Source organism: Lepidochelys kempii, chromosome 4 (assembly GCF_965140265.1).
Source record: "Lepidochelys kempii isolate rLepKem1 chromosome 4, rLepKem1.hap2, whole genome shotgun sequence".
NCBI classification, from domain to species: Eukaryota; Metazoa; Chordata; order Testudines; family Cheloniidae; genus Lepidochelys; species Lepidochelys kempii.
In genome coordinates, this window is record NC_133259.1 from 138,467,156 (window position 1) to 138,493,289 (window position 26,134).

A 26,134-nucleotide genomic window follows, 5' to 3' on the forward strand; every position below is an offset into this window, starting at 1 on the left:
AGGATTACACCGCAGGGACCGGAATGTCAGCACGTGGGCTCTGCACTCGAACACACGCGCACGCGCAGTGCGTTACCCTCGAGAGCCAACACGCAGGCCGCCGGGAGCCTACGTGCCATTGACTGAGTCTGACCCCACGAGACCGAAGCCCCGCAGGACAGGCCCAGCAACCCCACGCTGCATCCATGGTGGAGAAACCCCAGAGGTGTTTCCCCGACCACCTGTCCCTGCGGGAGGTTCCAGGTGGCCCTTAGCTGGTCAGCTTGGTACAGGAGTGAGGAAGGGGGGGGAAGGGGAGGTGGACGAGGAGTACTCTCGGGCCCAGAAGTAGCTCCATCCCCTTCCTCACACCAAGCTCAGCATGCCCGGGACGCCGAGCCTGTCCCTGCACTGACCAGCTCGACAGCATCATGACAAGAACCCGCAGGAACCCGCACAAATGAGCCAGGGGAAAAAGGGCAGCCGCCGCTGGCCCCGGGAGAAGCGGCTTGTGAGCCCCGCCCTGTGGATGCTGTAGCTGGGTAAGAGAGGCAGGCTCGAGCCCTGTGGGGGAACCACCTTCCCCGTTCACCGCAGCCCGGGTACTCTGCCCCCCGACCCCCAGTGGCCACCAGTCTCATCCTGTCCGGCACCCACTGGGCACTGGGACTTGTAGCCTCCTGCATGTTAAAGGGACAGAGTCTCCCTAGGGCAGCCTGGCCAACCCCGGCAGCTCAAACACCACGAGACAGACCCCAAAACCAGGTGATTGGCTCAAAAGCATGTGAAGTTTTGAAAACACAACCTAACTATGTAGTTTTGGCCTTTGGAATTTTTAACAGCCCCTGCCCCCAGCATGGGATTTTGGGCCCCACTTGCAGGAGCTCTCACCCCACATTGCCCATCCCAAGTTCAGCACTCAGTTCTGCTCCCCAGCCGGAGCCCAGCTTCTCCTGCAGCTCCCAGTTTTTCACCCTCCTCCTTCCAAGCCCTGGGGACTGCAGCAGAGCCCCTTCCCTCCCTCTCCCAGGCCAGGTGTTGCAGGGGGAGGGGAAGGATATGGGGTTGTACCATCCGGTCCCCATTGCTCACAGGGGTCGGGGGACAAGTGGTGGAGCCGCCCTGAGCTGCTGGGGTCTCTGCTCCCCCCTCCCCTCCTGTGAAAGCAGCGTGGGCTCCTAAGAGTAGGGGAGAGAGCCCTGCCAGCTTCCAGCAGCAGTTCTCATTGGCTGCTCTTCCTGGGAGACAGGGCAATAGGAAAGGCAGCCAATCAGAGAGGGATCTGAAATGCATGTAGGGATTGGAGGTTCTGACTTCGCCCCAACCTGGCTTCCAGCCCTAGCCCCGCTGGACTCACCCCCTCCCCTGTCAGGGTGAGGTCTAGGGTTGCCAACTTTCAAATTGCACAAAACTGAACACCCTAGCCCCGCCCCTTCCTCGAGGCAACGCCCCCTGCCACGCCACTTCCCCGAGGCCCTGCCCCCCACTCACTACATTCGCTCTCCCTCGGTGGCTCACTCTCCCCAACCCTCACTCACCTTCACTGGGCTGCGGCAGGGAGTTGGGATGCAGGAGAGGGTGACAGCTCTAACTGGGGCTGTGGGCTCTGGGGTGGGGCTGGGGAAGAGGGGTTTGGGGTGCAGGAGGGGGCTCTGGGCTGGGGATTGGGATGCAGGCTCCATCTGGGGGTGCGGGTTCTGGGGTGGGACTGAAGGGTTCAGGGTGCAGGAGGGGGGTGCAGGTTGAGGCAGGGGGTTGGGGTGCAGGGGGGATGAGGGCTCCAGCTGGGGGTGTGGTCTTTGGGGTGGGGCTGGGGATGAGGGGCTTGGGGTACACAAAGGGGCTGTGAGTTTGGGGGGGGCTCAGGGCTGGGGCAGGGGGTTGGGACTCGGGGTGGGGGTGCAGGCTTACCTCAGAAGGCTCCCAGTCAGCAATGCTGTAGGGCTAAGGCAGGCTTCCTGCCTGTCCCGGCACTGTGCTGCAACCAGCAGGTCCAGCTACTAGGCGGAGGGGCCAGGAGGCTCCGTGCACGCCTCTCACCCTCAGGCACCGCCCCTGCAGCTCCCATTGGCCGCGATTCCCGGGCAGTGGGCGTGTGGAGCTGGTGCTCTGGGCGGGGGCAGCGCGCGGAGCATCGTGTCTCCCCCGCATAGGAGCCGGACTTGCTGGCTGCTTCCGGGGCGCAGTGCAGTGCCAGAACTAGCCTGCCTTAGCCCTGCAGCACTGCTGACTGGACTTTTAATGGCCCAGTTGGTGGTGCTGGCCGGAGCCGCCAGGGTCCCTTTTCGATGGGGCGTTCCAGTCGAAAACCGGACACCAGGTCACCCTAGTGAGGTCCCTGCAGGTCAGGGATGAGGCTCGGCGGGGGATGGGAAGGGCTGGTGCTGAGGTGCCATGCAGTTCCCTTTGGGGGACAGCAGTGGCCATGCTGGGCCCAGTCCAGAGCTGGGGCAAATGGACGTCAGTGGCAGCGTCCCCATTTACACCCACTCAGGATCCGTCCCGCCACCTCCAGGGCTTGGGCCAGCTGAGCCCTGAGCGCACTGAGTGAAGGAAGACACCTGGGGATTTCATTAGTAGAGACTGAGGGAGCCTGATCCCTCAGGAGGAGCAAACCTAGCAGGAAAACGGCCTATTTCCCAGGCAGCGCCTCCAGCTGCTCCTGCATTAACCCTGTGCAGACGATGCAGGGCAGGGTCGGAGCTGGGAATTATCGGTGTTTTCATTCACAAGTGCCCAGAGAGAGGGTCACACTGGCACCAGGCCGCTTGCATGGGGACCACCTCTAATTTGCATTCAGTGGAGAAGATTGCATGCGCACTCTCTAACATATGCAGCCACCTTGCAAAGCCCTCACTGGTGCCGCTCTCCCTCGTGGGGTCCACTAGGACTTCAGAGGCATATCCCATAGTGCTTTGTGCTGCCGTGACCTCAGCCACTCTAAGTCTTTCCCCGTGAACTCTGAGAGCCCTGGTCTGCGTTTGTGGACACACAGGGGGAAGGGTGGGAAGGCGCTAGAGAACTATCAGCACTCACGTAATGTAGCCTGGGTCCATACTGCTGAGTGGGACACAGGCTGTGACCCACGTGCCCAGCTGGGCCAGCTAGCCAAGTGAAAAGCAGCTCTTCACCAGGGTCAGAGGGTTGGGGGTGTGGATGGGAAGGGGCGAGGGGAACACCCAAGACCCCGCATTAACTCTTTAGTGAAGACAGACCCTGGATACGGTTGTGTTCCGGGGGAGCACTGCATGTTAGATGTGGAGTCTCCCCCATCTGCGCATTAACTCTTTAGTGAAGACAGACCCTGGATACTGTTGTGTTCCGGGGGAGCACTGCATGTTAGATGTGGAGTCTCCCCCATCTGCCCCTCTGTGTTAACAACAGTGACTGCAGCACAGAAAGCTGGGGGCTGCATCAGACCTATGGGGTGCATTGTGTCCCAGCCCCCATTTTAAGCAAACTAGAAAACATCCCTCCTCCAACCCTGAGTCAGGCACCTAATAAACAGCCACTAAACAATTCTGCGGTGCAGAGGCAACTGCCTATTCATACCCTGGACAACAATGGGCCATGTGGACATGCAGATAAATCCACCTGCTCACTCCAGCGCACACGAAGGGAGACAGAAACATGGACCTCCAGCCAGACTGATAAATACACGGACACAAAGACTCTCTCCCAAATTTCAGCCCTGCCTGGGGGAAAACCCCCTCTGAGATTGGCTGCCTCCCTCTGGGGGCAGAGCGTGTCTGGACTGCTGGGGGGGAGGGAGAAGTGATGGAGGCGGCACAGTGATGCAGAGAACTGATGGGGAAGCTGGGGGGTGTGGGGATGAACTGATGTTGGGGGAGAACTGATGGGACAAAGCTTCTGCAGCAGGGGGCCAAAGTCACTTCACTCCATACATTTGGGAGACCAGGCCACACTGATCATCACCCGCACACATTGTATTCAGAAATCAAAAGAATGGCCAGAAAACTCACTGCAACATGCAGCAGGGCTGAGCTGAAGAGTGAGGTTAGTTTTGGGCAACACATTTCAATGCAGAGCAGTCAAATCACAGAGAGTTTGGAGAAGAGAGATCAGAAAGGTTTAGAAATTAAAATGCCCTGAAGAGATCAGAAGATGGAACACCTCACATTTCTATGGCACCTGAAACAGCCCAAAGCACTTCACAAACTATATACATCCCGTGCAGCCACTTCTGGGGTAGAACGCCCAGCAAACTGCACAAAACATAGCGGGCGGGATTTTGGCCAAGGAAGCCAAGCTCCTGCATTCTTACACAAAATGCCACTGGATCTTTAATGTCCATGCAGAACAGACTGGACCTTGGTAATTTAAGTCTTGTCTTAAAGACTCACGTGTAGCAAACTGCATGGAATTCAGTTTATCTACCTTGGCATGGGCTGAAAGGCCGGGCATGTTTGTTCTGGAGGAGAAAAGGCGGAGGGGAAACATGAAAAGTGACTACAAATACAGGATATTAAAAGGGTGTTAGAAAGAGGTTTGAAGCCAATTCTCACTCATTACTGAAGACAAAACAAGATGCTCTGGGCTTATGGAAAGCTGCATCAAGGTGGAATCCTACGAAAAACTGTTTAAACTCTTAAGAATATTGAAGATGATGGGGCAGGTACCAAGGTTTGTGAAATCAGCATTAATGGAGGTACTGGGATAGAACCAGAGCTCATGTAAATCAGAGCAGCTCTACAGAAGTCATTGGAACTACTACTAATTTATACCAGCTGAGGGCCTGGTGCACTGAAGGTGGAGATCGGAGACCTATCACTTAGGGATTGCATCAGTCCTGCTGTGATACAGGGATCTGAACTATGCTGCCAATGACCCACTAGACTTTCCTGTAATCCAAAGGATTCCACAGTTATTTGATCTCTAGGGCCATAGCTTGCTCTCTCTCTCTCTATTTCAGTACTGGGCGTGACATTCATTGCCTGAAACTTTTTATCAGCGAAAAACGCAAATTCTGAGACACCAAAACATTTCTCAGATGTCTGATGGCTTCACCGAGTGGTTCATAGCGAAACCAAAAAAACTTCTGAAAAAAAGTTTCAATTTTTCACTTCAAAATGACTTGTACAGAAATTTCATTTGGTTTTTTTAAAGTTAAAAAAAATCAAACTAAATCGACGTGGAATGTTTAGTGTTGAGTCCAACAAAACATTTTGTTCTACTCAAAAGGATTTTTTTTTTACTTTTCTATTTGCCAAAAATGTTCTAAAAATTACTTCTCAGGTCGACTCGATTTTTTTTTTATATATTTTTCAGAATTGACAGCAACCTGAGAAATCAGTTCTTTGAACTAGGGACACGTCCCAACTTACCCAAGTAGTCATCAAAAGAGAATTTGTCATTGTCCCAGATCTGGAGGATAAGCTGAGGTGGGACTTTATTATCCGTCTTGTCCAAGCTCCAGAAGTGCTCCTGTGATCACAGGGGAAAGGAAACAAACCAGAAAATATGTTGAGCAGAAAGAGGAATACAGGGGCAATCGTCATTTCAGACATTGTGTGTCTTTAGCTCCTTCAGTGCACGCAGCCATGCTACCACAGACTGTAATCTCATTAGTTCTCACATGTTATAAACACTGGCCTTAGCCAAAGCATGGATGGGAGACATTCAGTGGTGGTGTAGGTGTCTCCTGCTGCCTAGAGCACCCAGGGCCAATGACCCCGAAGGGTGGTAACAGGTACCATGCTGCTGAAGGATCTCTCTTTTCAATGCATACATTTTAAGGCCACAAGAACCAATCATAATCATCCAGTCCGAACTCCTGCGTAACAGAGGCCAGAGGACCTCACCCTGCAATTCCTGCATCAAGACCACAATTTCTGTTTGGGCTATGGGAGATCTGTTAGAAAGATATCTAGTCTTGACTGAATGGCTGCATGTGATGGAGAACCCCACCACATCCCAAATTCCAAATTACCATCCATGTTTACAATGTATGCCTTATTTCTAGTCTGAATTTGTTTCCCTTCTGCTTCCAGTCATTGGATCTCATTCTGCCTTTTACTGCTAGATTAAAGAGCCATCTACTGTAAGAAATCTCTTCCACATACAGATACATACAGACTTTGATCAAGTTACCTCTTAAACTTTTCTTTCATAAACTAAATTGATTGAGTTTCTTCAGTTTCTCTCACTGGAAGGCACGATTTTCAGATCTCGAATCATTCTTGTGATTTTTTTCTGAACCCTTCCAATTTTTCATCATCTTTTGAAGTGTGAACCACAGAACTGGATACAGTATTCCAGTAATGGTCCCACCAGATGAGTCTTGGTCCCTGTCACAGGGGGCCTACCCCGCACCGGCCCTGAGAGGGTTAAAACCAGCTGAGCGGCAGGCAGCCAAAGGAGTGGCTGCAGGGGAAACAGCCAATCAGGGCCCCGCTGGCCCATATAAAAGGAAGTTGCAGACCAGAGTGAGGGAGTCTGCTGTAGGGAGCCCTAGGGAGAAGAATGACTTCCTAGGGGACTACAGAGAGACCAGCACCTGGGGAAGGGCAGAGGCTAGCAGGGACCGGGGAAAGCTAGGGAGAGCTCCTGATGGGCTGCCAAGACTTACAGGCTCAAGGCCCTGGGAAGAGGGCAAAGGAGCTGGAGCCAGAGGCAGAAGCAGAAGGAGCTGAGGCTGCGGGGAAGTGGCCCAGGGAATAGAGACAGTGGGCTGGAAGGAAGAGGCAGCAGGAAGCTGCTGTTTATATGATCCCTGGGCCGGGGCCCAGAGTAGTGGGTGGGCCTGGGCCCCCCCACTAGCCGCTGAAGGAGTGGCCCAGCTGTGTACTGCCAAGTCGCTGCGAGGAGTGGCTGGACTCTTGGTGGAGGAGTCCCCTGGAAGTGGGGGAAACCGGATGGTGACCCGGCTGCAGGGCTGTGCCATGAAACAGATGCTCAGAGGAAGGAGCCATAATGGGTCTGCAGGCGGAGGCAAGGACGGGAGCCACCACCACCTGAGGGTGCACCCGCTGGGACTGAGCTAGTTCCCAAAATGCCCAGCAGGAGGCACCAGGTGGTGAGTGACCCCATGACAGTCCCACTAATATTCCAGCAATGGTCCCACCGGAAGAGTCTTAGGCCTTGAACACCGAGTCATTAAAGATCCCCTGGCCCTTTTTGCAAGAGCTGGGATGTCAGTCCTGGTGGTCTGGCCATATGCTGATGTAAGAAATTGCATTGTGACCATCTAAATGTTCCCTGCACTTTCCATTAGATATGGTGCTCTCCCTCCATTCACCATCAGACAGCTTTGCTCTTTGCAAATCTTCCCTCTGGAAACTTGGGTTCACATCCTGTGTACGCTCCAAGTGAAACTGAGCTTGTGGTGGCATCATCTAGTTTATCATAGATATTGGCCCACGTCAAAAAAACTGCCACTTAATTTGGTACAATTGGTCAGTGTCGTCTCTAAAAGGACCTGGTACTATGCTATTAGAAAGTGCCTGCAGATTAGGAGTGAGGTGCTTCGGTAGAGAGAGATGGAGATTCGTGCACAGTGAAGGCTTCATAATTCCTGGATCTAGTCAATGGAGTATTGCTCACATGGGGACGCAGGGTCAGGACCACTATCTCTGTTGAATGTTCTCATTAAGAGCCATGGTGCATCCCGTAGGCAAGGCTTCACACCATCCTGTGTCAACATGGCACTATCATAAATGAAACTTGATTTAATTAAAACCAGGAAATGTGGGAATTATTCATGATACATTCTCCCCGCCATAAATTCACCACTGGAGCTACAAACCTTGTATTCATTATATCAAGCAATATAAGAAAAAAGAATGTGTCAGACTCCATAAAAACATAAATAATTGACATGGGGCGATGGTGGGGGGAGGGGAATATTTAAACCCCATTGAAACTGGTTTAATTTAAGAGATCCCTCTGGAAGGTTGTATTTCAATTTATCTCCAATCCTCTGCTCACTTTGTAAAAACACATTGACGGTTTTGAAATGGGGTGTTTTATTTATGCATCTTAAATATTTTAGGATCCAGAAAAATTATAAAATAATAAATGGAAACTGCAATTTTTTCACCTCTTCCTCCGAGAAACTGGTGTTTTTTCAAGGGGGTGGGAGAGGGGAGTCATTTTCCCAAGTAATAAATTATTCTAAATTAAAACTGCTAAAAAGGACTGGCGTCTTGAGTCTTCCCTTTCCTACGTTTTGATTATGTCCTACCCTGTAGAGGGACTGTTAGCTACCCAAGGGGGAAACCACAGAAGAGGGTCCCCTGGGAAGTGTTATGGATATAGAAAGTCAACTTACAAAAGAGATATGGTTAAAACGTGGATGTCTTAAAGTGAGCCACCCAAATCCGTATTTTAGGTACCTAGACTATGCAACCCCATTTTCGGACGATCTGAGTACCTGCAACTCCCAGTTACGGGAAGGGCCTAACTTTAAGGGACCTGAGTTTCAAAATGCTGACCTGCCCCTTTAAATGCTGGAGGTAGGAGTGGCCTCCTTTTGCTCACCAGAAGAAAGGAGGCGGAGCTCCTGCCAAGAGGGGCAGAGACTTAGAGTCTGAGGGACCGACAACGAGGCTAACTGGCTCTGAGGGTGAACATATCATAGAAGCCGAAGATATCGCTGTATGTTCAATTTCACAGTGTCTCCCACAGTGAAAAGCACGTGGCATTTAATTGACTTTCATCAGCCGAGTCCATACTTTTTGCCACCGAAAACATGATGTTGGGAACAGGGATGAAATGTAGAATCTATTCGCAATTCATGGGGTGAGACGAAGAATTCGCAGCAAGCCGAATGCTGGGGCCCCTTGTCTGAGCCAAGTCCCGCCACGCTAACTCACGCTCCATTTTGATTTCAGTGGGCTTGATTCTAATGGCCTTATTCATACGTAGGCCTTGTCTACACTCCCACTTCTGTCAGTGTAACTTACGTCACTCAAGGGTGTGAAAAAACCCACATTCCTGAGCGACACCGGCGGAAGCGCAGGTGTGGACAGTGCTATGTCGGTGGGAGAGCGTCTCCTGCCCACACAGCTACTGCTGCTCGTTGAGCTGGTTTTATTCTGTGGGCGGGAGAGCCCTCTCCCAATGGCACAGAGCGACTACATGAGCGGCACCATCGAACTCACATAGACCCATCGAACTCAACCGTATGGAAAACGGAAGGCAGCCTGGACTGGCAGCAGGGCACTGACTTGGGTGTTGGTAGACCTGGCCTCTACTCCTAAGCAGCTGTGTAACCTCGACAAGATCTCCTCTCTATCTCTGCTTCCCCCCACCCCCAAACCCTTTGCTGATTTAGACTGTAGCTCCTCTGGGCAGGGACTGTAATGGGGCCCTGATCTCAGCCTCTCATTGCTACCCTAATGCCAATAATAACATGTGGAATACGATGCTACTGAGTCTGGGCAGCAGAAACTGGCACAATGGGGTTGCTCATGTACTCAGTTACTGCTCAGCCAGGGTATCAGAATCCGGTCCTCAACTTTTAGTCTGCAATAAGCACATTCACCGTCCAACACTGCAGCTTTTACTCAGCTGATCAACCCTGCCTTCAGTGAGGCTCTCTGCCTGACTAAGGATGACTCACGCAGGATGAGGCGTTTGGCGGATTCAGATACAGCACACAGTTTGCACAATCGGTACAGCTTGGCCTTTCTTGTGGAAAAATACTGTCAGCGTGGCTTGGCCAGCAGGAGAACTCTCCTCCTAGGAGCCATGTGAACCAAGAGACACTGCAGAGCAAATCTGGAAACTAGGTTGTGAAAAGGGATCAGGTGGAGGGGAAAGGGGAGGAATTCGATGCATAGCTAAGTTTATGGTCTATTTCGAAGCAGCGAGAAATTTGCCTCGATGATTAAACCTTGCTACGAAGGTGCACCATAAAATTACCCTTTGCAACAATTTTGCAAGCCCGGGAGGGAAAAGGAGGTGAATTATTGTCGGTTTTGTTTTGCAGTGGTTTGGAGAGGGGGCGGTGTGTAAATGTTTTATGATTGTGAATAATACAGGAAGGAGGCATAAGAAATTGTTTCTATCGCTAGCAAAGTGTTGACAGAGCTGCAATTCTTCTGGGCTGTTTATGTTCTACGGAATACAAAGTCAAGAGCATTTTCTCTGGGGCATTGTGACCCTGAACTGCTGGTTTCCACTCGGTATCTTTGAAGAAAGTCTGGCTTGTTTCAGCCTGTGTCTGGAGGAAAGAGCTTCTTTTTTGGCCCCATAGCCTGCATTTGTTCCTCCTGGCTGCTCCAGAGGGGGACCCTGTGGCTGGGCGAGAGGCCCTGGAGCATCTCATTGGTGGTTGGCTGTCCGCTTTTTCTTGTGGCAGTTGAGCCCCTCCTCTTGTGACAACTAGAACTAACTGTTCCAAGGAGCAATCCTTCAAGGTGTCAAGAAACAGCTTCTCTGAACTTTGTCCCATTAGGACATTTCATCTATTTATAATAAGTAGGCAGCTGAAATCATCCATTATTACTATTTCATTTGACTATGTTGCCTCTTTGAGCTCTGACTACTTTTGCCAACTCTCACAATTTTATCCAGCCTTTCACAATCCTTGGTGTTTTTCTTCAAGCCCCAGCTCTTGGAGTCAGGTGACTGCAATAGAGTCTCAGTATTCACTTTGAACAAAAATTCAGTTTCTAGCCTTCCTGGTAACAAACAAAAGCTTGGAAATGTGACCTCTTCAGGCTCAAAAATTAGAAGGCAGATGAAAAGAACCCAACATTTCTTATTTTTAAATTCTCTTGATTTTTAAGCCAATCTCGTGATTTTGGGGGGGAACTGGCATAATTTTTAATTCTTGGGATTGGTAGCAACAGTCTCCATTAAAATTCTATCCTCAGAGTCCTTTCACTGATCAGGAGGCTGGCACCTTAACCCTATGAGTAATATACTGTTACTACTATATGACTGTGCAGTGCCTAGCACAATGGAGCCAAGAGCTAATGGAAGGCTGTAGTTGTCATCACTCTCTAAATGTTAAATAAATTATTTATTATTAATAATAATTATAGACTTGGGATTTTTATTCTCCAGACCAGGGGAGGGCAAACTATGGCCCATGGGCCAGATCCTGCCCATCAGGGCTTTCAATCTGGCCCACGGGATTGCCAGCCCCATGGTGCAGCAGGGCTAAGAAAGGCTCCCTGCCTGCCCTGGCCCTGCGCCGCTCCCGGAAGTGGCCGGCACCACATCCCTGCGGCCCCTGGGGGAGGGGGCAGGCAGAGGGCTCCATTGGCCGGGAACAGGGAACCGCAGCCAATGGGAGCTGCGGGGGTGGTACCCACAGGCAAGGGGAGTGCGCGGCAGAGCCGCCTGCCCCACCCCACCCCCAGGAGCCACTGCTGGACATGCTGGCCACATCCATGAGTGGCGCAGGGCCAGGGCAGGCAGGGAGCCTGCCTTAGCCCCGCTGCGCGCCGCTGCCACCGCGGAACTGCTCGAGGTAAGTGGCGCCGGGCCGGAGCCCACACCCCAAACCCCTCCTGCACCCCACACCCCAACCCCGTGCCCTGAGCCCCCAAACCCCCTGCCTTGAACCCCCTGCCTCACCCCTCCTGTACCCAAACCCCCTATCCGGAGCTCCCTCCTGCACCCCAAGACCCTGCTCCTGCACTCCCTCCCACACCACAATCTTCTGCCCCAGCCCTGATTCATAGCCCTGCATACAATTTCCCCACTCAGATGTGGCCCTCGGTTTGCTCACCCCTTCTCCAGACCCTATGGCATGGTGCTCTCTACTCTGGAATTGTGTCTCACTGCAGTCTATGGAATGTATTTGGCATAGTGCTAATTCCTCAGTCTTTACAATCTGTCCTTTCTATATAATTTATAGCCAGGTACCAGAGTGTTTGTTGACTTTTGTTATTCCACTATCTTTCAGTAATGTCTAGCACATCATATTCCTCGTACATTGCCAGGCATTTCGGTTCACCCATTTTTGCCTTCCATTTTCTTGCTATGTTATCCATTTCTGTATATGTTTGTTTCTTTTATTATTAATACAATCAATAATCAGAAATAGAGCTGGTTGAAATTTTTCAACTGAAATATTTTTCATCAACATGGAAATGTTAGATTTGATTAAAATTTTGATTTTTCCAATGGAAACAAACTGAATTTTTTTGTTTCAAGTTGAAATTTTCATTTCATTTTTCAAAAACCAAAATATATTCAGTTTTCAGGTTCCACCATCTCATCTTTGTCTCCTGTATTTTACATTCCCCTTATTTTTTTCCATTGTAAAAGAAGGGAGGAAAGCAGGAAAAGGAAGGGGGGAAATCTCCATACTGAAAATCAATTACTGTTTTTTATCCCAGTTTTTGATAGCCAAAATGAAATGAAAATTTCAACAAAATGTAAAATTCAGTTTGAATTTTCTTCAACTGAAAAAAATCAAAATTTTCCACTAAAAATATCAAACAAAAATGTTTTGGGCACACTATGTTGCAGGAATAAACTTGGATTTTCCATCCAGCTCTAATCATGAGAAGAAAGAAAAGTTGGCTAGAAAGCACGCTAGATTGTCAGGCTCAACGAGTAGTGATCAACGGCTCGATGTCTAGTTGGTAGCCGGTATCAAGTGGAGTGCCCGAGGGTTCGGTCCTGGGGCTGGTTTTGTTTAACATCTTTATTAATGATCTGGATGATGGGATGGATTGCACCCTCAGCAAGTTCACAGATAACACTAAACTGGTGGGGGGAGGGGAAGTAGATACGCTCGAGGGTAGGGAAAGGGTCCTGAGTGACCTAGACAAATTGGAGGATTGGGCCAGAAGAAATCTGATGAGTTTTTTAAGGCCCAGCCTGACAAAGCCCTGGCTGGGATGATTTAGTTGGGGTTGGTCCTGCTTTGGGTAGGGGGTTGGACTAGATCACCTCCTGAGGTCTCTTCCAACCCTAATCTGCTATGATTCTATGATTTACATGACCCTATGCAAACATTTTCAAAAGAAAGGGCTTTAAAGAATGTGCCACTGATCCTGCAGGCACTCCATGTATGAATCCAGTGTTAGCTGAGGTTCCCTGGCATCCTACAGAAGGTGCTCAGCACCTTGTATGATCAGAACCTAAGTTCTTCAAGGAGCTTTGGTATCTTTCAAGGTGAAAAGCACAATATACCATGAGAAAAAAGCTATGGTGTTGTAGCAGCAGTAATTGTAATTCTGGTTATTTTTCATGAGGAGGAAGGAAATGGGTAACTCTCCGCATAACTCAAGGGATAAACTCCAAAGAATGTGTGATGAGCATACTGAGCCAGATCTGCCTGTCTACTGATTTGTCTTAGGATTTTATAATGCAGAGCACCTCCCACATAGAATCAATAGCAACAGCAAAGTCCCTAATGGACTTCACAGAGTCTCTGGCTCTTCTCCCTGACCCCAGGCTGGCATACATCTGCTTAGGTCCATGGAATGCAATGGCCAAGTTACCCCAGAAGAGGTTCTGGCCCACAACACTCCTGGGCGGTCACTACCAGGAAGACATCAACAAATGGCAGTGAATCGACAGGAATTACTTGGTGAAAACAACTTACAAGGAAGCGAGGTAGGGTGAGGGCTGGACATGGGTATAGTTAGGAGTCATGGGGAAAAAACAAGCCTCTGGATGTAAGTCTCCTTCTTGCCCACTTTTTCCACTAGTCCATAGTGCTGCTCCCTGCTTCTCTTCAAATCCATCTTAAGACCCACCACTACCATGATGCCTACAGGAAACTGCCAACTGATAATGGCTACATAGAAAGCCGGTCAAGTTTGCTGCTATATCTGGGCCCTGATTTAGCAAAGCATTCAAGCAGAGGACTTCAACAGGGACTTAAACATGTGCTGATGCACTTTGTTAAACTGGGGGTGTATTAATTTACATACACATCCTACATTTAAATGTCTCACAACCATCAAGTCATGCCTCTGGGTATCCTACATAACCACTTATTCTTAGCACTGTTATCCACCTGCTCCCACCCCAACTACCCACTCTCATTTGTTATATCCACTTCCTGTGTCTTATCTTAAATAAGATTGAAGTAGGGGTGGTGTCTCCTTATATGTTTATATAGCACCCAGCCCTTGTCTAGGTCTTCGGAGCCTACTGCTATAGAAGAATCATGGAATCATAGAATATCAGGTTTGGAAGGGACCTCAGGAGGTCATCTAGTCCAACCCCCTGCTCAAAGCAGGACCAATCCCCAACTAAATCAAGAATCACACAAAATGAAGGGGAAGTAGAAGAAGAACATGCAGGGTGAGTATTAGGACATTTTCTATGGGTGAGATCCATTAATCTGCGGAGTAAACTCCCAAGGGAAGTAGCAGAAAGCTCATTGTTTAAAACAAAACTAGCCAAAGCCCTGGAGGAAAGTCTGTAGGAACCAATTTTGCATTGGCAGAGGAATGAGGAAGATGATTCAACGGACCTGTATGCATCTCTACCTTTGATGTTTCATTACGCTATTACAAGCAGAGACTAGCCTTATGCAAACCTCTTCATTTGATTTTCCCTCAATTTTAGGGTGAATATTTGCAATCCGGATCTGAATTTTGCATTCCGAGGTCCATCTCTCAATGGGGAGCTCAAGGTTCTTTGTGGATTAACTAACAGAGCGTGTAGCTCCAGGACAAACAAAGGAGTGGAAAGCCAGTGCCGGCACTCTTCTCTGCAGCACTTTCAGCTCAAATGCCACCTCCAGGAAGCCTGGGCGCAGGTGGCTTTTAGCTGCTTAGAATTTGCTGTCTGACCATTTTGATTTAAATTCCGCTTTCTATGGCTGTATTTAAAGATCAGTGCATGGGCTTTTTACAGCAGCAGTAATGAACCTGGAGTTCAAACAGCACATGGCGAGATCAAAAATTGAAAGAGTGGAATGTGTCCTGCAAACACAAAGCATGGCTTTTCATTCGTTATTTTTGCCTCTACAGAGCTATTTTACAAGCTGTTTATTTTCTGATACAGTGTTGGCAGACATGTGGTCGGAGGAGAATCAATATCGGCACAGTGGGATGTATTTTCTTAAAGGGTTTATTGGGGGGGCTTTGCTTTTTCAAAGGGGATAATTGAATGTGCTACACACTGTACTTTTGATTTGTTTAACATGAAGCGTGAAATGGGTAGAGGTATGATTCTGTCAATCATCTTAAGTATCCAGTGATTCGCATTGAAACTGGGCACCTTCACGGGGGGTTGAAGCGGTGGGTGGAGGGGCTGGCTAGCTCAGGGGATTGGTAATGGAACTAAGGAGTCTTTCACACCAAAGCCCTGGCTCCAATCCATCTAACTCCAGAAAGTTATTTTCCTGTGAAGGGAATTGGAAGAGTGGCTCCTAATCTAGCTCACATCTAGGCAAAGGCCACACCCCAATAAGCTTTCTTAGGCAGAGAGACCAATGGCTGAATGCACACAGAGACCAAGTTCTTACTGGAAGGGCAGTGTGATGGAGGCAAGAACTCTTGTGGGGGGATTAATTCAGTATTGGAGTTTGTAACTGTAACACCGACAGACTCTGGTTATCAGCAGGTGGGATCAAACCTGGGACCTCAGGAGCTAAATGCATGAGCCTCCACCGCATGAGCTAAAAGCCCTATGGCTGTTAGCTAAGGCTGTAGAGCAGACTCATTAATATCTCTCTCCCTCTCTCTCTAAGTGGTCTCAGCATCACTAGAAGGGACAGAACACCACACCCAGGAGGTGTGTGGTGTTACATACTTCCCCTAGCTGAGGAAGCACATCCCGAGCTTCAGAGACTTCCCAGTGGAAATCCCAGATGAGCTCCCCCTTGTAACGGCGACAGATCCTGGTCATCGGCAGGCAGAATCGAACCTGGGACCGCTGAAGCTAAATGCATGAGCCTCTGCTGCATGAGCTAAAAGCCATGTGGCCCTTAGCTAAGGCTGTAGAGCATACGCATTCATCTCTCTCTCCAGGTGGTCTCGGTGCCACTACAAGGGACAGAACACCCCACCCAGGAGGCCTGTGGTTACATGATGATACCCCAAAGCAAGCCAGTTCCTGCAGAGAGAGATGGGACCTTAAAAAAAAACTTCTCGGGAGAACTGGGGTAGGAGAGGTGGGGCAAAGTAGAATAGATCTCACCCCACCCCCCACCCATGAACGTATTCCTGGATATTCTGCCTTCATTTTCCTTAATTTAATCCCAGCATGTCTAGCTCTACCCACCCACGCACCCCTGCCTGCTCCTAGGCTTCCCTGACTCTTATATCCCCTTCCAATATCTGTAGGCTCTTCCCTCCCTTCACTTTTGCCAACCCATGTTATGAAGATAATTGACTATTTGTAGCTTGATCAGCAGCACACTGCTGAGGACTGTCATTGTATATTTGGCCCCAATTCAGGATACGTGATGACAATTTCCTCATCTCGGGGTTCACTGCTACAGCTGGGCACACATGAGGTAAGTCGAGTGCCCTCTGAAGGTCTGTTTGATCCCCCTTGTGGCTGTCTTTTACTAGCACTACTTCATATGTCCAGAACCCCTTCTCGAGAGTCAGTCCCTCTAACCCAGCGGTTCTCAAACTGTGGATTGTGACCCCATTTTAATGGGGTCACCAGGGCTGGCTCAGACTTGCTGGGGCCCGGGGCCAAAGCCCAAGCCCCACCACCCAGGACTGAAGCTGAAGCCTGAGCCGCACCACCCAGGGCTGAAGCAAAAGCCCCAGGGCTTCAGTCCGGGGTGGTAGGACTCAGGTTACAGGCTCCCTGCCTGGGGCTGAAGCCCTTGGGTTTCAGCTTTGGCCCCCCTGCCTGGAGCAGTGGGGCCTGGGCTTTGGCCCCCCAACCCAGGACAGTGGGGCTCGGGCAGGCTCAGGCTTCTGTCCCCACTCCTGGGGTAATGTAGTAATTTTTGTTCTCAGAAGGGGGTCACGGTGCAATGACGTTTGAGAACTCCTGCTCTAACCCCTTAACCACTGCTGTTGTGTAACCCACTGATTCATCGATTCGAAGGCCAGAAGGAAAGAAGTGTCACTAATCCTCCCTTCACCCCCATCATTCCCATGTAAAAACAGATCAATGGCAGGCATATCATTGCATAACTTCAGTATGTTGTTTGCTGTGTAGAACAAGCACATGTTGTTTGTGGTGTTGTAGCCATACTGGTTCCAGGATACGAGACCAGATGTATGAGGTAATTCTTTTACTGGACCATGCTTCTGAGCTTTTCTCTTTCAGCAACAAATGTTGGTCCAGTAGAAGATATTGCCTCAAATACCTTGTCTCTAACAAGAAGTATAGTCAGTCCCCCAAGGACTATAACTAGGCGGATGTAAGAAGCTTACCTTTTTAGCAATGTGACAGACTTGCTCAGCGGGAAGGTAGTCAAAGGGGAAGACAAATCTCCAGTTGAAATTCCCTTCGCCTCCCATAGACCGGTAATGCACATCGGTCTTCTGTTTGTTCTCCTCATGGCCAATCATCCAACTGCAAAATACAAAGGCACTGAGTAATGAAATGAAAACAAAGGATCTTTGAGCAACTCACTCAAAACTGATGGGTGCAGATATAAAGATGACTGAAGGAATAATGACAGGTTTCAGAGTAGCAGCCATGTTAGTCTGTATCCACAAAAAGAAGAGGAGGACTTGTGGCACCTTAGAGACTAAAATTTATTTGAGCATAAGCTATCGTGAGCTACAGCTCACTTCATCGGATGCAACTCACGAAAGCTTATACTCAAATAAATTTGTTAGTCTCTAAGGTGCCACAAGTCCTCCTTTTCTTTTTGAAGGAATAATGATTGGCATATTGCCCATTGGTTGCCTATTGGCTTCCAACTGGTTTTAAGATGTTTTTGACCTACAAAGTCCTAAATGACCTGGGACCTACCTACATAAGGGAGCCTAACTTTAGCTTTGACAGTTTTGGTCAGTAATTGCAAAATAACTTTCTGTAGGAAATTTTAATACAAAATTATGCATTTATTTAGTATAAAATTTAATACAAAATTAGAAATAAAAAAATCTCCTTGTCATAGAATCATAGACATGTGGGGCTGAAAGGGACCTTCAGAGGTTGTCAAGTCCAGCCCCCTGCGCTGAGGCAGAATCAAGTAAGCTTAGATCATCCCTGACAGCTGTTTGTTTAATCTGTTCTTCACAACTCCAGCCATGGGGATTCCACAAACCTCCCTTGGAAGCCTATTCTAGTGTTTAATCATCCTTACATTAGAAAGCTTTTCCTAGTAGCTAACCTAAATCTCCCTTGCGGCAGATTAAGCCCATGACTTCTTGGCCTACCTTCCGTGGGCATGGAGAACAGCTGATCACCGTCCTCTTTGTACCAGCCCTTAATGTATTTCTAGACATATCTGTACTGGTGCTAACAAGAACCATCATGCCTGGCACAATGGGGCCCTGGTCTCTGTTGGGGCTCTAGGTGCTTCTTTGATACAGATAATAAATAGCAGTTTAGCTTCTTGCAAACAAAACGCACTGTTATTTATTTGAGGTATTAGGGCCCTGATTGTGATCTATCTCATCTGCCTGCTTATAAGGACCCAGCCCATCACAGTAGCCTCTGAGCTCTAGTTAGGAGGCCAACTAGGAGTCACACATAGTCACTAGTCTGACTTGTGACAGAGGTGCCTTTGTACCATAGGGCACAGTGCCAAATCACTTATGTGTCATGTGGGATTGGCTTTATAGGAGCCAGTGTCATGCAGGAATGTTGATTACCCCATCTTGGGAAGACATGGCAAATGATGGCTGGGCAAAGCATTTAGCTCATTTACAGCAATGGGTGATCTGTATGTTTGTTGGGAATGATAAAAAACCAGGCGGGCGGGGGGGCTTGATCAAACTTTAGATATTCCCACTTCCCCAATGCTATCCCGCCCCACTCTGCTAATTCCAAACTCCAAAACGTATGGAACCTCTTGGCTAGAATTGACAACAATGAACTTGATGCAAATACCAGGTAAGCCGTGTGCATTTTGGATTTACAGGAGGAAAATTGGGATTGTAAAAAAGGGATTTACAGTCTGTTTCAAAATCCTCCCTCTTCCTGTTCATAAAACCAAGAACGTACAAAATAAGTAACTCCCTTGGCTGTGATCGCACTATTTTACACAAGATAAAACATAAATGGAGTCAGACAGAGAAGGGAAAACGTGCCAGAGGAGTTACTGCCAGCTGCCACATTTTTGTCCAGGAAAAGGAATTTCAAAAAGGCAGCTATGTAAACAAGACTAGCTCTGTATACAACACATGCATAATCCATGCCATGGATGAGGCTTCAGTTGGGCTGGTGTCCAGCAATACAACATACTAGCACCTCTCTCAAGTTGCTATCTTGTCCTTCAGAATCTCAGCTGTTACGGTTGCAAAGAAAACCGCAGAAATGTGAAGTGACTGTAGCTAATGCACTGGTGTTTGCAAAGAGCCTGGAACAACAGCTCGCAGAGGTGTGAACTTGCCCCATTTATCTCAGTGAGGGGTTCACTCAGATGCCCAATGAAGACCACCTGAATGTCGCAATAGTTAACTGTTTCCTTGCTGATCTGTAACACATTGACACATCACTAACATAGCCTGAAGCAGCGGGATCGCCTACCCTTTCACGTAGATGTCGCTCATCTTCTCTCCAGTGATGCTGAGGTCATCTAGGATCACGTCTTTGGTGTTCCAGATAATGCAGCGCAAGAAGAACCTGAAATATCCCCCCACCACACACCGAGACATCAGAATGGAATAAAAACCATGGTCTAAAATGGAAGGAAGCTAAGGCTATATTTAAAGGCACTTTGCTTGCAGAATAGCTCAGATGCAAAGGGTCTGATCCTGTAACTTTCACTCATGTGAGAAATCTCCCTGGGTGTAAAGTCACCCAGGAGAGTTTGGGCTAAAGGATGCTTTAGAAGCATATGGCTGTAGGCAGTTAGGGCAGGAGAACGCTCCAAGCACTCATATCTCCTCTGACATGTGCATTACGATTCCCTGGGCAGAACGTGCAAGCAGCCACTATTTCTTTGTGTAAGTGACCAGATAATGTGGTCTATTCCATCAGCATCCCCGACAGGGAGCTCACACACCAGCAAGAAACAAAAACCAAGTCACCTCTTTGCTCTGCGCGGCATGATGTTGAACGGAGGTCCAGGCGGACCCAGAGACTTTGGAAACAAGTCTACCCACATCTGTAGCTTTCCCTGTAATGAAACAAACAGCTGTGAGGTCTAGGAACTGGGTTAACGTCACTCTCCTTGTTTGATGTGTTCATGGAAATATCGACTCAAAACAATGAAAGAGCTCAAAGGCAGGAGGAGATTTATTTTTGACAATGGCAAGGAGCCCACTTCTTATTTCAGCAAACAGATCTGGGAGCTGAAGCAAAGTACCCTCCCGGGGAGCACATACAGCGTACGAAACGGCTCTTTCATTTAATAGAGAGAGGCTGAGCAAGAACCGGCTGGCTTAGCTTCCAGAAGGCCCCCATTTTGAAATAAGGGTGGTTAACCATTGGAACAAACTACCAAGGGAAGTGATGGATTCTCCCTCCATCTCTTGATGTCTTCAAATCAAGACTGGATCTCTTTCTGGAAGATACTCATTAGCCAAACACAAGTTACTGGGCTCAATACCTGGGTGAAATGTACGAGCCTGGGATACAGAGGAGCTCAAAGTAGATGATGTCATGGTGTGTTCTGGCCTTAAACTCTATGACTGAATCTACCTACATTGGGTCAGATGCTCTGCTGGTGTCAAAGGGTGTAGTAGCTTCATTGACTCAATGGTGCTAGATAGATTAACACCAGCTGGGGATATGGCCTGTTACTTTTTGATGTTGTTGGGAATGGGTGCAAGGAAGAATCTAGGGACATTTGACTGTGCAGTGTCAAGGGCATAAAACTTATTGACTTTGAAAATCAGCCCATCATAAATGGCTTTGGGGTGGGGGGACGCCATGAAAAATCTTCACGCAACAGGAAACGGTAGCAAACTTTGGGCAGGTCTCCACTACTGCTTAAGCAGATCTAACTTACATCGCTCAGGGGTGTGAAAAAGACACCCCCTGAACAACACAAGTTACAGCGACCTAAACGCTGTCCACACCAGCGCTATGTCAGCAGGAGATGCTTCTAGTGTAGACCTGCCCTTTGAAAACCCAGCGTATAACTTACTGGAAACAAGTGCACACATTCTATCTCCTAGCTTTAAAACAGTGGGCCAGAGCCTTCCTTTTGGGAACTCCAGAGGAGCTGCCCCGTGGACTCCCTGGGCCCAGTTTCTTCACAACTGATGAGAAGAGCCAGAGTGAATCCTTCTACTGATCCTTGGTACAAATCCTGAGAGGTGCTGAGTACCTGCAACCTGCTTGACTTCCATGGAACCAGCGCTTCTCGGGATTTGGTCCACATTAGTTCTGTGGGGGTGGCAATGGGCAAACTGCCCAAGATCTGGAGGATCCTTCAAGACTTATCCAACCGCCTGAGCTCAGGCTTCTTCCCAAGATTTCTGGTTCTGCTCACCAGGGGAGACCAGAAAAAACAACTCTGCTCATCATAGTTCTAGCCAAAAGTACGAAGCGCCGCACGGGCAGTACAATGTTTAGAAAAAAGAAAAGGAGTACTAGTGGCACGTTAGAGACTAACCCATTTATTTGAGCATGAGCTTTCGTGAGCTACAGCTCACTTCACGAAAGCTCACGAAAGCTCATGCTCAAATAAATGGGTTAGTCTCTAAGGTGCCACTAGTACGCCTTTTCTTTTTGCGAATACAGACTAACACGGCTGCTACTCTGAAACAATGTTTAGAAAGGAGTTAACAGAACAGAGTTTAGTCTGATTATAAATTCCGCAAGCCAAGGACCATCTCTTCTGCTGTTGTGTCTACAACAATGTCATGCAGCCTAGAGGACTGAGCCCTGGGTTCTAATCTTGGTTCACCTACTAACCTGCTGCATGACCTCGGTCATGTCCCTGCACCTCTCTTTGTCCTGTAATCCTTCTCTATTGAGATTGTGAGCTTGTTGGGGCAGACAGTGTCTATCGCTATGTGTTTGTACAGCCCCTGACCTTGGCTGGCCTCTCTAAAGGCTGCTGTAACAGAGCAGAGCCTGCTATTGGCACATCAGTAAATAAGATTCAGGTGCTATTGTAGTCAGCATGCTCCACCAGAGGGAAAAAAGTGGTTGGAGAGACAGCGTGGCCAGGAAATGCTAGGTCCTAAACCTGAAAGCGCCTCTGTGGCCATGAGAAAGTCTTTAACCCCCATCCCCACCATCTGCAAAGGGCAGGCAATAGTCTGCTCCCAGGGTGTTATAGGCATCGCTGTCTGCTCAATACTACGGAAGTGCCCATCGTTACTTAGTGGGTTATAGACTAGCGCTGGTCCGAAGAGTTTGGTGGAAATCTGTGTAATGGATCTATTCGGGCATCACCCACTCATACCCATGGCCACCTCCTGCAATCCCTGTCCCCACGGCAAGCAGTCCTCACTGACAGCAAGGCCACCTGTCCAATGGGATTACTCTGCAGGAGAAACGCTTTGCGGGATCAGGCCATGATTGGTTCTTGTTTGATACACAGGGGAAGCCTAGCACCCCCTGGTGGATGCATGCACAAGATGCAGCTGCTCATGGCGTAGAAAGGCACTGCCAGGGTCATCAGAAGCCTGATCCTTGACAGCCCAGTATGAACCCGTGATGCATGGCAGACCCTTTGCCAGGGGCCCCTTCTGAGCAGGCTGCTGCTGGACCAGTAGAAAAGCTCTGTTTCAGGCTTGGTCACTGACATCCCTGTGGCTCCTACCTGCTCAATTTCAGGCTGCAGCGGGCTGTAGAGAGGCCTCGTCTCCACATGCTCAGGCACCAGGCCCTGCTTCCGCAGCGCGTACAGGGCGAGCCGCTCCTCCGGCGCTCCCAGGTGCGGGTTGAGGGGCTTGCCATCCTCTGCCACAGAGAGATCAGACAGCGAGCGAGGTTACTGAATGCACTTCATGGCTCCATCACCGACCTGGGGCCCGATTCTGATCTCACACTGCGGCTTACCCCCGGGTCACTCCATGGACTACCCTGGGTCAGCGTGAGTCCAGAAGCCCGTCTCATGGGCGCTGTGACAATCTGGGGCACACGAGCTAGCAGCCTGCTGCTTGGACCAGGAGGGAGCTGGCTGGAGGGGGACGGATGGGGGCATGCTTGGTGAGGGATGCTCAGCTCTGAAAGCCACAGTCCTCTTTGTCCCACCAGGTCCCGCATCTGATGAAAAGCCGCCCTGCCAGCGCTGGTTTAGGGTAGAGTGGCTGGAGATGGGAAGGTGAACAGGACCATTTGGGGGAGTTTGCTCGGAGGTCTGCATATATTTTTGTTAAGGTTTGATCAACATGGTTCAAACTGGGTCAGTTTAACCCATCTTTCTAACGTGCCGAGGGCTGCGGAGGGGCACTGCTGAAACCAGTGAGATCACGGCTTGTACCCGGGTCAGGGTCTTCTCTCCTGGCATTGATCTGAATAAGGAGCAACTCAGCTCTTCCATAGCACTTATCAGTATTTCACACACTTTACTGTATTTATCCTCACACACACCCCGTGAGACAGGGCAGGGCCCTGTTCCCGTTGTACAGATGGGGAAACTGAGGCACAGAGAGGCTAAGTGACTGGCCCAATGTCACACGGGGAGTCTGTGGCAGATCAAAGAATCCAACCCAGGTCTCCCAAGTCCCAGGTTAACGTCCTAACCACTGGAGAGGTGAATTGGCCCCTAGTGATTACATACAAACACCCATTTGCCCCCTGTGATATTTCTGATGAGATTTTCACAAGAGGCCAGCACAGAACGTTCCTCCATTGTGCTGACCTCTGCTGACCCTCATGCAATGAATGCCAGAAGCTTCCTACCTTCTGAATCATGTTTCAGTCACAGCTCCCTTCTCCGTCCCTTATCCTTGGGAAAAGGTGCATTGTCTGCTATTATTGGACAAGATCTAACAACTTTGGTCCTGGTCTGCTCTGCACAGACATTAAAGATCCCTCATCATTTTATGGAAGAGGAGGGAGTGTATCCAATTGTCCTCACCCAAAACTTTCCCTCTCCACATATCTATGCACTGATTTGCTGGAGTCCTCCACTCCAGAGGTGGCTGCACTTCAGCAGAGCTGAGAGTCGGTTCAAAGCACCCTGAGGGCCTTTGAAATGAAATGCGCTATATCAATATTATTACAGCTCTGCTGTTTTCAGGTGATATATCCCAGCTTCTTTCTTGGCAGTGCCTTGAAGTGGTTAAACTTCATACACATGGGATTCGTCCCAAGTCCTGGAAACCTGGCTTGGGTGTGTATGTGTGTGAGGCTCAGAAATAAAAACCTCTCTCTGAAACCAACAATGTGGGGGTTATGAAATAATGGTCTGGGCACAATGCTTGTAAAACCCCTGCTCTCGTATTTAATGGCTTCACTTTATGCCCCGCCAGGTTCACATCTGACACTGCTCTGCACACACAGCTGGTTTCCAGATCTCGCTGAGGTCAAACACCCAAGCTTTGTTCTGGTTTTGAAGTGATTGCCATTAAAAGAAAGCAAGGTGAAAGGCAGGCTGGGGTGGGGAGAGACGAGCCCCCCTCAACTTAACACCTCTCCAGCACTTGGCGAAAACCTGACGCAGAACAGGAGGCTGTGAAGAAGTGGCTGCTTCCTAGCTCCTTCCAAGCGGGGTCTGTGCAGCAAAACCCTAAAACATTTGGGAGTGCTTTGTATTTCTGCTACGTACCCCAGGTCGCTGCACCAATCTCAGCCCGTGCAAGCAAAGCGCAGCTGCGTGATCACACAACCCTTTGCGCTTGTCAGACCTTATGAGGAAACTGACACCTTTTGGCACCCCTACATATTTGCATGGTGCGATTTCGCCTCTTCGGCTGGACGGAAATGCACCGTTTTGAGTCCAAAGAGGAGGAATTCCACCCTCCTGGCAAGATGGTGAATCCTGGTAGATTTCAACCGTGCACAGAAATACCATTCATGTGTATACCACAGCGGATTGCCCTCGAAATCAGAGATGGCCACCTGGGCACACACGGTTGTAGCTACAATGCTACTGCCTTTCAAGCTGTATGATGATAAAGGTAAGGGTGTGTTACGCTGGCCTGGTGTATGTGATATTGTCGCTCTCTAGTGGCTATACCCAGCAAGTCCAGTTGCAGATTTTCTGCAACTCAAGGGCTAAAGGCCTGCATTTGTGCAGCTGAAGGCCCAGGCTCTAATTCCTCCTGATGAGAGTGGTGTCTATATGCGTTTGGCCATGGTTTGCTACAGTTACAGAAGGTATTAAGCTGATGGAAGGATGGCCTTGTGGTTAAGGCATTGAACTGGAGTTCTGGGTTCAATTCTTGAGTATACCACAGAGTCCCTACAGCACCTTGGGAAAGTCACTTCATCTCTCTGTTCCACCTCTATAAAAGGAACAGGACCATTCGTCCTTTCTCCCACTCTTGGGCTGTCTAATCTGTTTAGCCGGTGAGCTCTTTGGGGCAGGGACTGGCCCTATGTGTATGTACAGTGCCTAGCACAATAGGGCCTCGATCTGGGCTGCAGTTCGTGGAGCTGATAGGAGCACTCCAGATTCTATAATGCTGATGGCTCCTTTGGGCTGGCCATGTGGGTTTTCAGATCAGAGACAACATGAGCTGAAGCTGTCACTGTAAATCAGCTTGACTGTTCATCTTCACTCATCAGTTTCGCCACCCTGTTTCACGTGCTGCCAGTCTCCAGTGCAGTAAACAGGAGGGGGAGTGGGAAAGGTTTATGGATGCAAGGAGACTCCTTTACCGAACTCAGAGAGGATGTACTCCTGTTCCCTGAATATGACCCGGTCTGGCTTGTAGATGGGAGCTTTGCAGTTGCGTTGCAGGGAGAAGAGATGGAGCAGTTGGGAAGGTCGGAGCTGGTCTCGCCACTGGTTGGGTCCAGAACTGAAGCAAGACGTTAGTAAGAACAAAGTGTTGTAAAATACATCCCACCTCCAAGGGCCACGACTGTTCCTGGGGCAACTGCCGGGGCTGCGGCAGAACTGCAGCGGGGGCGAATGAGGCCAGGATATTTTTTAAAGAAACCCAAACTGAACTCTAAGAGCCAGCAAGGAGCTGAGGGTGGAAGCAGCACGGCGGGAGAGGAGCTGTTCCAGGGGACAGACCTAGGCACAGTGGGATCCTCGTTATGGCCT

The 26,134-nt window shown here is 49.2% G+C and overlaps 1 protein-coding gene across 4 annotated transcripts in view; it reads right to left on the reverse strand.

Annotated features, from left to right (window-relative positions):
* The window catches only part of DYSF (dysferlin), a 304,075-nt gene that overhangs the window by 22,264 nt on the left and 255,677 nt on the right, over positions 1–26,134 (reverse strand). For all 4 annotated transcript variants that reach the window (XM_073343024.1, XM_073343025.1, XM_073343023.1 and 1 more), the window contains 6 exons: positions 25,741–25,883; positions 22,733–22,872; positions 20,043–20,131; positions 19,540–19,635; positions 17,268–17,409; positions 5,325–5,424 (listed from right to left, as the gene is read on the reverse strand). In XM_073343024.1, coding sequence (XP_073199125.1) covers positions 5,325–5,424; positions 17,268–17,409; positions 19,540–19,635; positions 20,043–20,131; positions 22,733–22,872; positions 25,741–25,883 — 710 coding nt within the window. The remainder of the gene's footprint in view (positions 1–5,324; positions 5,425–17,267; positions 17,410–19,539; positions 19,636–20,042; positions 20,132–22,732; positions 22,873–25,740; positions 25,884–26,134) is intronic.